Consider the following 14,676-nt stretch of genomic DNA (forward strand, 5'->3'; position numbering starts at 1 on the left):
CTCCTATTATTATTATTATTATTATTATTATTATTATTATTATTATTATTATGTATATTTAACAAAATTTCATATATACTTGTTTAAACATCTTATCTATTTTATAATCCAATTCTTTCATACTTTTGTCATTATTTTTATTAGTTTAATCAATCAAGATAAATGATCACGTGCAGAGCACCTGCATCTAACTTGGTACATGAGAAAACGTGAGGAGAGTTACCAGCGCAGGAAATTTCTTACGTTGGCGCCACGTTGAGGCATCTTATTTGCTTGTGCTTGAACAGTTTGGGGCTTCAAGTTAATAATAGCCAGGATCAGTTTACAAACATTACTAATTTAGTAGAAGAAACGCTCAAAATATGGGTGGCTCATGGGTTTGTGCTACTTCAATTTCGAGATTGCATGACATTTTGCAGCGAGAGCTTTAGACCCATTTATTTTCTAGGTTTAAATAGATAGATTGAGAGGGGGAAGAGGACGACGTTTCGTGGGGTTCAGACGTGCTGGACTAAAAAGTATTTGAGAACTTTTTTTTTTACATATAAGTCCCTTTTGTTATTAGTTTTAAACAAATTATTTAAACATAACTGTAGCATTATTACTATAACTCAGCTAGGATACTACAGCATTTAAAAAATGTTACTGTACTACTTACAAAAAAAATATATTTAAATGCAGAATTACTATAGCGAAAATAATAAAAAAATACTATTGTGTGTACATGTTAAAACAAAGAAAGCAATGTCATGGGTTTTCTAATTTGTCAAACATCATTAGAAATTTAGTATGTATTTTCTAAAGCTTCTGTTAAATTTCCTGTTCAAATTAAACTACAAAATCACCGATGGAAAGAACATTAATATATGAGATATGTTCAGATGGAAAAAAATATCATGGATTTGACCAGTAGGTTTTATCTGGCAATTGCTCAAACGGCCCCATTAAACAAAGGAAAATGAGTTAATTAAGATTTACATGAAGAAATCTAAGAATTGCATAGAAATCATAGCTAATTTCTTGATTAAAACACTCAAAACAAATAAACCTCACACGCACGCACACGCAGACAGACACAAACGCACGCGCATGCACCCACACCCATAACAAAAGGATCAGTCAATCTGGAAGAAGGAAAAAAATACAACTGTTATTTCGAGATTAGGAGGAAGGACACATTTTTTTTAACCGGAAATTCTCATAGGTCCCCCACAGAATCTGTTAATTTTATTTATTGATGTCAAGAATAGCCACTTACAAAAAATAATGGTCCCCCAAAAATTTTGAACATGTGAAAAAGTAGAAAATTATAACATTATCTTGTGACAAAAAAAAATTAAAAAAAACCCCTAATAACTATAAAACATGTCCAAAAATATTTTAGACCCCAAAAGAAAAGAAACTACACGAAACTAGCCTAAGCCTAACCTGCACCTCAAGCTGGTTATTCGTACCTTTTTCTAATGGGATGCAAATCATGCAATCATGCAAACCCCAACAATATCATGAAAAATGATAGGGGCACACCCTCAACCACAACCTCAAACACACACCCTCTCTCATTTGCTTATAGTACACCGGGTCCCACTTGAGATTTTAAATTTTTAAAATCCAATGTGGAACCCGGTGCACTGTAGCAATTGAGAGAGGGGGTATGGTTGAGGTTGTGGTTGGGGGTGTGCCCCTAGTGCCACCCCAACAATCATCCAGAAGAGCCAATTTAACATCCTAAGATAAATCTAAAGCAGTATATACCTTATTCCTCAAACCTCGAGCTCTCAATCCATCTGGGACATGGTTTTGCTTCTATGAACACATGCCTACATGAAGAAACAACATCTAATACGTCCGCTGACTAATGTAACTTTGTCTTGAGCTAATTAGAGTAATAAACTATTAACTTCAACAATCTCATGGAAACCAAAAGGATCGAAGGGGTCAATAAATAAGATAATTGAAGTAGATTACATACTAAAACCCTATAAGATCATATTAGGTTATTTCAAAATCACAAACGTTGTCAATTGCATCTACGCTATTATCTACAGGGCATTAGGTTTTTGTCAGCCAAAACCTAATAAAAAATTACATATAATTGTCTGCTTTAGATAGACAATGTTCAACAACCCATTTATATACCTTTAACTGCTCAACACAACCATAATTGCAAAGAGAAGAAGACGTCAATTTCTAAGCTAATACTCTTCATCATCCTCCTTGACATACTTAGGTCTTAAGGAACAAGAAGTGGGGGAAAAAAGGAGAAAAGGGTAAAATGTTTGAAAACTTGTTATGGACAATGGATCAAAAAGGGAAAATCAAGATATATAAAAGAAAACAGAAATTATGTAATGGGTGTCCATCAGCCAATCTTACCTCTTGTAGAGCACAAACTATACACACGCCCCTAGATAATAAAATACCAAACAACTGCCGAAAAAACAGTTCAACAAAGTCCGACTCCGACCTTCAACGTTTTCCCAGTGGTGCGAACTCTTTCAGCGGAACATTGAGGGAGATGATTACTGTTATGGTGTGCCCACTCGCTGACATATGGCGTATTAACAATGAAAGCTCTACGATATTTCAATGCATCTTGCCTCAATCAACTGGCTAGCCCAAACCCTATAAAGAGTTTGACTTAGCCAACTCGTCGAGTCGATATTCCCTATGAAACCGACTCAAAAGGCGTTACTTCTCGACAAAGCTATCCACACTGACAACATGTCCACCTCACATTTAATGCGTGTCAGGAGCATTATGCCTCTAGCCTCGATGTATTCATGACTCATCGGACCACGTGGGCTCTACAACACTGCCAATCACTTCACATTTAATGCCGAGGTGATCTACCTGTCAATCGCGAGCCGACACCCGTAAAGCAGAAGCTAACTCAGCTGCCAGTCCACACTTTATCACCGCCCTACTGTACTCAGCTGAAGTGTCAAGACTGTCCCTTACGCACTGAGTATAAATACATGTACCATTCTAACATAAAAGAGATGGAAAAATCTGATCTTCTAACACCAAATCTGCACAATAAAGAAGATAACATTTCTTTTTCTATCCCACTCAACTAACTTGATCGTTGGAGATACAACGGGGGAACCCAACCCCATCCACTTACGGATTTCTACATGTGCAGGTTGTTCAACACCCCAACTCAAGAACGAGTCATAAAGTCAGAGAAGGAAGTGACCCTCTTCAATACAAAACAAAACCGATCCTTTTTCTGGATCCAACTGACTGTGTGATCTTAGTCATCAACAATTACGGATGCTCAATTCTCACTGGTTCTACCCTAGACAAACCCGCATTCTTGTTTGTGGATCCCACGAAGGAATGAAACCATGAGTGGAGTATGGACAAATACATTTGACTTTTCGAGATAAGTGACAGAAAATGTTATCTCACGCCGATTGATCACCACTGCCCTCTTCAGTATTTTAAAACAGCTACCGAACATTAACAGATGAATTGTCAACTAACACATAAGAGCTTGTCTATTACTGCGGGTAAATTTACCAAGGAGTATTTCGTATCAAATGGGAAACTGATTGCATTCACTGGACTTCTTCCAGGGCGGATGTTTTGCTCCCATCATCCAGAGGAGAGGTCTGGTAAATGCAATCAGTTTCTCATTTGATGTAAAATACTCCTTGGTGAATTTACCCATAGCAATAAATGACTTTATACATGTTAGTTGACAATTCATCTGTTGGCGTTCGGTCGCTGCTTCGAAATACCGAAGAGGGTAGTGGTGATCAATCGGCGTGAGATAACATTTTCTGTCACCTATCTCGAAAAGTCAAATGTATTTGTCCATACTCCACTCATGGTTTCGTTCTTTCGCAGGATCCACAAACAAGAATGCAGTGATACAGGTGTATCTTCTTCATTGCTTCGGGAGCTTAGTGATCCTCATGGGAGCTTGAGGATAGACAATTCTCATGGTATTAGATATGGTTCTCTATTGGGTTCTAGCTTTGTTAATGAATTTGGATCTCAAGTGTAGGCTATAAAAATGTAATGGGTCTGTTAGTGGATCTCAAAGGATTCGACTAGCTGCCACAAAGATAAAAGTGTATAAGTGAAGGTATATGGTTAGAAAAATACTACAATCAGGCTGACCTTTCCCAACCACGTCACAATTTCCAGCAGAAAGGTCCCATCTCTCTTGCAAATCCAATCTGAAACCGCCTAACAAAGAAAGCACCATGAACACAGAGATCAGGCAAGTACATTTCTAGCTGAAAATAAAACTAAACCACTTGATCAACATCGACCTACAACAAAAGCAATTTAATTATCTAGATACTTGAAGCTAGCTGGAGTCCAGATTTCACATCATCCCGATGGCAAATATCACACATTTAGCGAGTACATGTTACCTTTCTAATACCAGATGACATTGAAATGTTTGATTCAAGAGTCTAGTATCTCTGCAGCTACCTTTCAAAACACGAATTAACTTTATAGATTTTTTTAGTTGTGTTTCACGATTTCAGGTGAAAAGAAACAAAAATACTGCTATGTCCTTTTGTTACTTCTACCTAACAAATAAATAAATGAAAATGCGTTCTCATGCAAATACCAATAACATGCTGCACTGATGCAATGTTTTTCCAGTTGAGCACCCTATCCACAGAGAGCAATCTACAAGATTCGAGACGTCCTAACATCAGTTGGTATGTTTTACCTAAGATTGTGGAGCAAGGGGAGCAAACTAAGAAATAAATATAATAAAAACAGAAATTTATTGGGAATAAAATACTTGGTATTTCCAATCTGTACAATGAGATAAGAAGCTGGATTTGTACTCAATACTAATTGTTTCCTGCTCAGAGTTGGGCATGTGGAGTTCTTTTAATTCGCGTCCAAAAATAAGAGGGGCAAAAGAAGAAGAAAGATTTGAAATTCTGTAACCTAATCGAAGATGGTGGAAAAAAAATTTAACCACGTACATAACATTTTTCTGTGCAGCAATTCGAGGTTATTGTTTATGATAGAAAATGCAAAAAAGGTTGTAAATTTTTTAATTAACATTACAAAGTAATACTAAAGTGTGTTGTACTATTCTCCGCAAAGATTTATGGTTCTTGCAGGTTTTGAACTGCATACGGTTGAACTTGCCCAATTGGATAACTAAGAAGATTCTTTAGTTCAGGATGTTCAACTTCAGTTGCAGGTTTTGCAGAAATCCGATTGCAACCACTCAGAACTATAATTTCTTCTTTCAGTTTTCTTGATTAAATGTATCGCTGGGTTGATCACAATACTAATCGGAACAGCAAGTAAAACTAGTTAAAAATAGTCACATAAAAAATAGAATAGACTCGTCACCTTCTGTCGATCCAAACCCTAGAATCTCCTCCCTCGATGGAATCGAAGCCCTAAATCTAATCGCGTGGTCCAATGCGAAGGCTGCAAACCGAGGAGGATGAAGAGGAGGAGAGCACGGAGTTGGCGATGCCAGGGGAAACTAGGGCTAGGGTTTTGCTGCCGTCGAAGCCAGGGAGGAAACGACGCAGGGGTACTATAGGGCTTTGGGATATCAATTGGGCTGGGCTGGCATTGAGCTCATGCAGGGAGGCGCACTGGGCTTTGAAAAATTGGAACGTTGCCGGCGGGAGAGGCTCGAGTCTGAAGTCGTCATTTAGCTCCGCCGAGAAGTAACGATTTTCGAGTCGACCTCGCTAGGCGCTGGGTAACTGGTCGAGTGGGTTCGTTGCGAGTCACCTTCGATAAGATGATCGACAAGTATCGCCATTCGTGTCGACCTAGGGAGATGTCGACTCGACGAGTCGGCTACGTCGGGATCCTCGGTTGCTTTGACAGTCGATCTGACTTTGAGCGGTACATGCAGGGGGGACACATGTCCGTCGTTGGAAAAGGACCGTACTTTGGTGACTGAAAACACCATAACACAGGTCAAAACATAAAAAACCTATATAAAGGTTAAAGTAAGTTAACTCTCCATAATTTGACAAAAAAATACAGAATGGTTAAGCTAGATGAATTAAAATAAGTTAACCCTTCAACATGAGGGGTTTACTAATACTCCTATTTAGAAGGAATAAGACTTAACCCCTCAAAATACAAAAAAAAAGTCAAATTCATTATTATTCCCAACACTAAAACTGATCACAAATAGCTAAAAAAAACTTACATAACAGGTTAATCATTCTCCTTAATCCCTCTTCATTAATCCTTTGTTAAAAAGGGCCTAAACATACTCAAGCTATCGATATTTATCTTTTGTATTCATTTTGGGTTCAATGTTCCCTTCATTTACGACAACTCTGGTGTTTAATTTTCAGCCAAGAGGTATCTATGCGTGGTATTTTGAGGCATGATCATCAGTACTAGAAATTGAGTCTTGAACTCTGAATGGACGAAACTTGTATACCCATCTTGTGATACAGAATTAATATCACTAGTTTTTTTTTTTTTTTTTTTTTTTTTTTAAAATTTTTCTTTTTCTTAATAACTTCAACACCTTGGACTTCAATAAATAATCTAATAAAACAATTTTCTGTGTGCGTTAATTAGCAAACACGCAAAAGAGTAGTACAAGAAATATCTATGTAGCTCAACAAATAGACTTAAGTTTCTCTTTTTGATGTATGAGTAAAACATGTATACTGAGAACTAATAGTTTATAGAGTAATGCCTAATACAAGTCGGACATGCGCAATTTCTAATTCGAATATTGGCGTGCCATAAATGGTATTTATTTGTACGATTTTCCTAGTAGAGAATAACTTATTTACAAACTATTAAAAATAAGCAAAGGGTTTCTAATCTTCATATTTATAATTTACACCCTAAAATCTATTAAGTTATTGTAGATAACAACCTGAAATTAAACTATTATATCTAATCAATAAATTAAAGAATTTAGGGTGTAACAAGACGGAAACCCTTTTAAATTATAGATGTGCACCATCTAGTTCAAATATCTCCGTAATTGTAAAGGGAAAAATTTTATAATATATATATATATTATATATATATTATTATATATATATATATTATATATATATATATATATATATATTATATATATAGTATATATGAAATCGATTCCATGTAAAGAAACTATAAATTTTGGTTTTCAAAGGTTTCCAACTTTTTCATAATAGTGATTGTTATGACTTTGTTCGCACATAAAAATAGTGAGAAACCAATGTATTAATTGTTTCTATGTTTGTTCGAGAATAGAAAAAAAGCGAAAAACTTTTGCTAAACTAAGCAGAGAAGGGAAAAAAATCTGACGTGACAGATTGTTTTCATCAATTTCACTCGGTTTGGGAAGAAATCAAGAGAGGGAAAAAAATCTGAGTGGCGGACCTGATTTCAAACGAGTTTTCCCTCTTCCAATCCGACGCGCGCATACACTGCAAAGCGGCACAAAGAAATGGACGGAAACAAAAAAACTGACGTGGAGGACTAAAAATCTGACGTGGAGGGGTTTTCTGAGTTTTCCACCCCTTATAATAGCGAACCAAACAGCCTCTTATTTGCAAATGATCAAAACTTTAAGATATTTAACAATCTGCTCTATCGGTACCCCATACAGAAAAGAAAGTCGCTGCTTTTACCCGTTTTCAGCATTCAAATCAAAATCCCACGACAGAGCCCATCAGATCTCCACAATGGCGACGGCGGCGGCGGCGAGTTTGTACTCATCCGTTAAGCCCTCGATCACCCACGTCGTCTTCGACATGGACGGCCTTCTCCTCGGTAATAAAACACCTCAAAAAAATACCATTTTTTTTTAATTTTATTTATTGAAATTTCTAGTGATGGGTCGTTCTGATTTTGGACTTAGATACTGAGATATTCTACTCGGAGGTGCAAGAGAAGATCCTGGCTCGATTTGGGAAGACCTTCGATTGGTCTCTGAAGCCCAAACTGATGGGGAGGAAAGCCATTGAATCTGCCAAGATTTTCGTTGAGGAGATGGGGATTGCTGATCAGCTGACCCCCGAAGGTTTTCTTGAAGAGAGGGAAGGGATGCTTCAGCACATGTTCCCCGATTGCAAGGAGATGCCTGGTGAGATTTCTTGCACACAAGGTGTTTGATATAATGCCTCAGTGAGAAGAAATGGTTTTATTGGAGAGAATGGCTCAATCTCAGGCGTGGGTTGTAGTTTTTATGGTTGTGGAGGATGCCCATTGTTTGTTTAGCACTCAGATTAACCCAGCTAGTGACTAATACTCAAGTCTAAGATTTATCTTATATTTAACCAGCACATTAAATTGAATGATGTTGTACGGCGTGGCTATGCTTGTAACTGTACCCTTTCCATCTGTGTAAGTTTTCTGTCATCGAGCAGCGCAAAATTTCAATCTTCAATTCAAGGATTCCGCATCAGTAAACTATATATAGATATGCAGATTTCAACTGCAAAGTATTTTTGGTCGAACAATGGAGATGGAACTTTACTAATGGTTCTTGTGTTCGGATGAAATTGACAAAATGATTTTATGAGTTGATCAGTAGAAGGTTCATCATTTCTTTGCGAAGCACTAGCTATTCAGTCCACATCAGAATTCAAAGGACATGCTTAGTTATTTCTCAAGAATGTTCATCGGAAAAAATAGAAATTGTGAATGCTTTTATTATCATCTGCTGTTGGGTTTTAAGTTTTTTTGTTGGAATCATTTCTTCTGCAGGTGTCAAACGCCTGATCACTCATCTTCATGCAAATGGGGTACCCATGGCTGTGGCGACAGGGTAAATCTAATTATTACTAGTTTTTTTTGTTTCTCGCAACTTTGTTTACATTCTAGTTCTGCATAAACTAGTGACTATTTTTTAAAGTCACTTTTATACACTTGCATGGGCATTTGACCTATGTAAACTATGAAATTATTGCAAACGTTAAGCTCACACCTGCATATATCTCTCCAGATCCCACAAACGACATTTTGCTTTGAAAACTCAGAATCATGGTAATATTTTCGCCATGATGCATCATGTGGTTACGGGTGATGATCCAGAAGTGAAGAAGGGAAAGCCATCTCCTGATTGCTTTCTTGTTGCTGCCAGAAGATTTGAGGTACATTTAGTAAAATAATCTTCCTTATTCTTTATTAGCAGGAATTAACTACTTACATATTGTTTTCTCATATTCTCGTTTTTTTTTGGCTTCCTACACATTGATGTTTAATACAGACTAATGTTGACCCAAGCAATGTTTTGGTGTTTGAAGATGCACCGGTAGGAGTAGCTGCAGCTAAGAATGCAGGGATGTAAGTACCTAATCTGGAGAGTTTTTTCTTGTTCAGAATTTTGAAGATTATTGCTTTTCTGAAATTGTGATCTCCTGCATTAGTAAATATCTTGGAACTGTGACCTTACATAATGATGCAAAACTGGACTCATACTTCCAAACCGCTCAAAATCTAATATGAAGCTTACCCAATGTACTATTATTTGCTTACCTGGCTTAGTTATTAATCTATAGTCAACATTTTTCCTAGTACGACGAATTTTGCATTTAGCATGAGCAACTTGTTCCCTAGACAGCTCTATCGGAAATAGTTATATGTTTTTTTTAAGTTGAATCTCGTGTCAGCTTTACACCTTTTAATTTTAATTCATGATACTGTTGGAACTTTGTAAAGTTAAAATAAAACAATATATTTTTAGACTCAAAACACTTTTGCTTTCATGCATGTGAGGAGGATTTTTTTTTTTAATCTCAGAAAATTCGTAAATAATGAAAAATGAGGCGATCGAGTTTCGAAGTGGTATTAAATCTGGTACGCCCCATCCTTCTGGATAACAATTTAACGGTTGCTCTCGTCTATTTGCACTATCCATATCCAGAGCATATGATTGAGCAGACCCCCCCTCCCCCACAGCCCCCCAAAAAAACACATTTTCTTAGAAAAGTGGCATCAATAAATCATATTTTGTTTTCCAACTATAATTGATCATGAAGCATATTTCCTTTGGAAGATTTACATTTTATTGACTATTTGGTCCTTCTTTTATATTTCATAAGGTACATGCGTATGAAGCATATTCTTTTTGGGAAATTTCGTTGTTAATCTACATTGAGCTTTGAATGCACCTGCTTATAGTCAATAGAATAAACGTGAGCTTCAAAGAAAGAGTTCTGTGGCGACATTATCAGAGTTGTAGACTGTTAGTAGTTGGAACAAGATATAATGGTTTAAATATGATATAGTCTCCTTAAATACCAGGTGGAAAATATAAGCAAATAATATAGTGTATGGAGTTCCAAAAAGTGCATGATACGTGAGGAGGGAATGATTGACTAGCAATATATGGTTTGAAATTGTTATACTAAAGAAGTTAAGTCTGCTGGATATTCCTTGGCCCGCTAAATCAATCAGAAAGAGAAATGCAGGATAAAAATACATTGCATTGCGTTATTAGTTATACCTGATTGTTCTTTTTTAAGAGAAGCCGACTTTATGCAATACCTTGCTATCCAAAAGTATTGGGAAGCAAATGCGCGAAGAATCAGTTGGTTGAAGTTGGAAACAGAAAGGCATAAGCTACCTTTTGAGAAGCTAAGGGTAATAGGTAAGGATGACCCAAGAAGGCTCTGGTTTGACTAGACGGCATAGCTGGAGCATTTGTCAGTGTCGATTGATCCCTAGTAAAGAGAGAAGTTCAACTGCAATCCTAGTTCTAGAATGTTAGGGATTAATCATCAATATATGCTCCAATTCATGATAATATGTTTAGTTTATTTTGTTTCGCACACTTAGATGCTCATCCCATATATTTACACGGGCGCACGCAGACTCCTGGGCACATGAGGTCATGCCAGTATCCACACACACGGAATATGTCGGTGTTTCACTATACTACTTTGAGTTGTAAGAAAGAAGCCTTAAAAGAGGTGGCTGTAATCTGCAATTTCTCCTATTTTATTCACTGTATTATTTTTCTATTATTGGCATAATCATATGCTATTATTATATCATCATCCATCGTATAGGTATGTAGTTATGGTCCCTGACCCCAAACTGGATGCCTCATATCAAAAAGATGCAGATGAAGTCCTCACTTCCTTATTGGATTTCAACCCGAGCAACTGGGGCTTGCCTCCATTCCAAGATGCTAAGAACTGAAAGTTGATGCCAGAATAATCCTTCCATTCTCACTGCTGTTCCAATTGCAAAGCAGCGGCCTATCTGATCAATTTCAAGGACGATCTCAGTGGTCGATGCTATTTGAGAGTTCATTTCCGATTGAAAGATAATTTATTCTTCAGTTACTGATATTGATAATTTACATCCAATTGGTTCAAAAGTATCCCTTCAGCTATGGGAATCGTTACGTCTGTTCTTCAATGCAGAGGTATATTTGTATGTCCTTTTCAGCCATTCGCGGCATGATAAGTACCAAACCGACCTGTTTTATTTCTGGTAATAATTGGGGTGTGTTTGATGATACCCTATTCTCTTTGTGCTTCAAAGTGTTGACCAGTGCAATTATGACACAGTTCATAAGAGTTTACATCAGTTGTGACTGTGCTTTGATATGTGAATCTTTTTTACCTTTGGATGGAGTTCTGTAAGTTTAAGCCGGTTGATTCTTATATGTGCACTTTGCAACATAATGCCTTTGCTAACGTCGATAATGCTTTAAGGAGGTAGAATGGTATGAGCGCAAATCACCTCAGAAGCTTTTGGGGGGGTTGTGAAATGACCAAATTGCCCCTACTACCCTTCATCGATATTATTTCCGGATTATCCCTGACTCACTGCCATAGCCATAAAATGCTTCCTTATGCTTTCCTTCTGTATGTTTTTTTTCACTCTCGCTAAGAAAGTAGGTTTTTTTTAAATATATTATTAGCTCTTCAAATCTTCAGTAATTCCATAATAGTCCTTCAAATCCTTGAAATTGCTAAAACATAAGTTGAGGAGCATCTTGGTCGTTGAGGGATCAATTTGGAGGAGCCTTTGGAATTTGAGGGACTTGTGAGCACTTTCAAAGGTTTGACGGACTAATATGAAATCATTGAATATATGAGGGACTAATATCTAAAAAACCAAAAACATTAGCATAACTCTTATTTGAGGAAAAGCCGGCGTTGGCAAATGTTGCATAAGAAGGTTAAACTCAGCCCTGAGAGTTCTTATAAGGATGAATAAAAAATAAAGAAGGATGACCCACTCTTGACTCAATCACTGGTTCTGAAACTTTAGTAAATGATTTCTTTATTTACTCTTCTCATTTCCTACCCCATGCTCCAGATACAATTACTAGTTAGAGAGCCCGTGCATTGCACGGGCGTGACCCGTAGAGCTGTCCCATATTGAAGTTTCAGTTACATCCTCAATTGTCATAGTTTGATTCAGATAGATTTCTCCAATTGTTGATTCTACTCATGATTTGAAGGACTAATTTCAAAGTAACTTAAGAATCAAGAGAGCTAGTAGTAAGTTTAATCCTTTTGAGGGACTAATTTTAAAATAGCTTATGAATTGGGGACCAAATAATAGTTTTAATGATTTGAAGGATGGGTTTAGGGACTAATATGGAGCAAGCCTTTTTGGGTTATTTTGGTGGCTTATTTTCAATTTGGTCCCCAAATTGCTCATCAATGAGAAATTAATTTGTTTATGTAAAGAAACATAGAGAATTGTTAAAAATTGGACATTGACATTTCTGTAGCTGTAGGCCCCTCAATTCTCATAGGTTGTTTCAAATAGGTCCCAAATAGATCGCTATGATTTGCTAAGTCTACTATTGATTTGAAATATTAATAGGTTAAAAATCAAAGGACCTAATAAAAATTTTAATGGTTTGAGGGACTAATTTGAAAATAGCTTAACAATTGGAGGACTTAATAACAATTTCAATTATCTGAAGCACTAACTAAATGTAAAACATGTAAGGGGTTAAAATAAAAGAATTCCTTTTGGCTATTTAGTGGCTTATTTTCACTTTGCTACCCCCAAAGTTTACGTATTTTTTACTTTGTAGTCTCAAGTTACTTTTCCAACACTTGGATACCCCTAAGTATTGATCCTATATTAGCTTGGTTCTCTAATATATTTTTGGGCATTTTGATGCCTTAAAGTTTGGGCCCCACTCGTCGAGAAGCGAGTTTTGCGCAATCGTGAGAAGATATAGGAAGAACTCCGCATATTAAAAAAAATATCTCCTCATTTTTTATGCAAAAAAGCCATCTAAATGAACTAAAAATAAATCATGAACCTTACCCGTGTAAATCTTGTCACGGCATGTTCCGGTAAAATTAAACTATCCATCTCCAATTTATGTAAAAATCGAAGGTACGCGTCGCTTATCCTCCAAAAAAGAAATGCCGGACCCTGGCTTTGATAAATAATGTCGAGCTATTTTGCAACAAAAGCATGTATTTCTTTTTGATCTTTGAATTGAAAAGTCAAATTGAGGGCGAGGGGGTAGAAAAGCTTGATAAAAATGAAAAGGCTAAATACCCATATTGGTATTTTAATTCCATTCCATTTACCAAGAAGGTATTTTAATTAGGCAAACCTGCTTTAAGGCATTTTAATTGATTCAACTTACCAACAAGACCATTTTTCTCGTCGGCGACCAGTTTTTCGACGAGAGCTCGTCACGTGCGTGGCACGTGATGACTTAAACTGTTTTTTAGCTGCTGATGTGGCACGAATTTTCTGACATGCTGGTGTTTAAAGGCGGGAATTAACCATCTAAAAATCTTAATTCACCCAAAATAGGACAGATCTGTGCCACATCAGCAGCTAAAAACCAGTTTAAGTCATCACGTGCCACGCACGTGACGAGGCGAGAAAACTGGTCGCCGACGGGAAAAATGACCTTATTGGTAAGTTGAATCAATTAAAATGCCTTAAAACAGGTTTGCCTAATTAAAATACCTTCTTGGTAAATGTGGTGAAATTAAAATATCAATATGGATATTTAGCCAAAATGAAAACGTAAGCTGGCATAATTTGAAAGCGCAGTCTTTTGGGCCGCGTTTTTAACTCCTCCATCCTATAAAGCCCATCAGAAAGCCCAGCAGCAGCTCTAGGCCTGAAAACCTTTACACCGACCTTAAACCCTAGAAGGTTAAATAATAACTTAATTAAATAAAAAAAAAACCCTCCTTTTCTCTTCTTCGTGCCGAGGAGAACTTGGAAATTTTTGGCTTTGTTCATCTCTTCGCTCCCCGCCGCTTCCCCTTTATCATGGCAGTAAGTCTCTCCCCCCTCCCCCGATTAGTTTGAGATCTTCACGACGCGTCATTGAAACCCTAGGGTTCTGTTTTCCCTCGACGAGTAGCAATACGAAAAGAAAACCCTAGAATTTTTTTTTTGTATCTTTACCTGAAAAAACCCTAACTTTTTAAACTTGGAGTGTTGCTTTGTTAGGGTTTAGAATATTCTTGCGTAATGGAAATAAAATCGTATAATCTGCCTCACCCTCAACCTACAGTTTCTTTTGTGTATATACGAGTGAAAAACTTTCTTTATTGCACTTTTTTTTTTAAATTATTTGCTCATCTGTTTGAATACGCGTGGTAGCTTTGGACGCTTTATCCATTTGAGTACATGGAACTAAATTTTAAAGATCAAATAGTCGGTTAGCAAATAGTCGGTTCTTTATGAAATGAGTAGAAATTTCGAGTTTGGACATTACCTTGTAGCAGGATAAGGATCATGGGG

At 36.8% G+C, this 14,676-nt stretch overlaps 2 protein-coding genes across 3 annotated transcripts in view; both read left to right on the plus strand.

Moving 5' to 3' along the window:
• On the plus strand, window positions 7,542-11,557 carry LOC109841328 ((DL)-glycerol-3-phosphatase 2). The gene is made up of 6 exons (XM_020410263.1): window positions 7,542-7,746; window positions 7,835-8,059; window positions 8,683-8,743; window positions 8,921-9,068; window positions 9,185-9,261; window positions 10,989-11,557. The coding sequence occupies exons 1-6, from the start codon at window positions 7,659-7,661 to the stop codon at window positions 11,119-11,121; spliced, it is 732 nt and encodes a 243-aa protein (XP_020265852.1). The 5' UTR covers window positions 7,542-7,658; the 3' UTR covers window positions 11,122-11,557.
• The window catches only part of LOC109841329 (probable small nuclear ribonucleoprotein F), a 5,258-nt gene continuing 4,648 nt past the window's right edge, over window positions 14,067-14,676 (plus strand). The window contains exon 1 of one of the 2 annotated variants that reach the window (XM_020410265.1): window positions 14,067-14,205. In XM_020410265.1, the coding sequence (XP_020265854.1) occupies window positions 14,200-14,205 (6 nt within the window). In that variant the 5' untranslated portion in view covers window positions 14,067-14,199. The remainder of the gene's footprint in view (window positions 14,206-14,676) is intronic. The other variant, XM_020410264.1, reaches the window with a different exon arrangement.

This window comes from Asparagus officinalis, chromosome 5 (assembly GCF_001876935.1).
Source record: "Asparagus officinalis chromosome 5, Aspof.V1, whole genome shotgun sequence".
Classification (NCBI taxonomy): Eukaryota; Viridiplantae; Streptophyta; class Magnoliopsida; order Asparagales; family Asparagaceae; genus Asparagus; species Asparagus officinalis.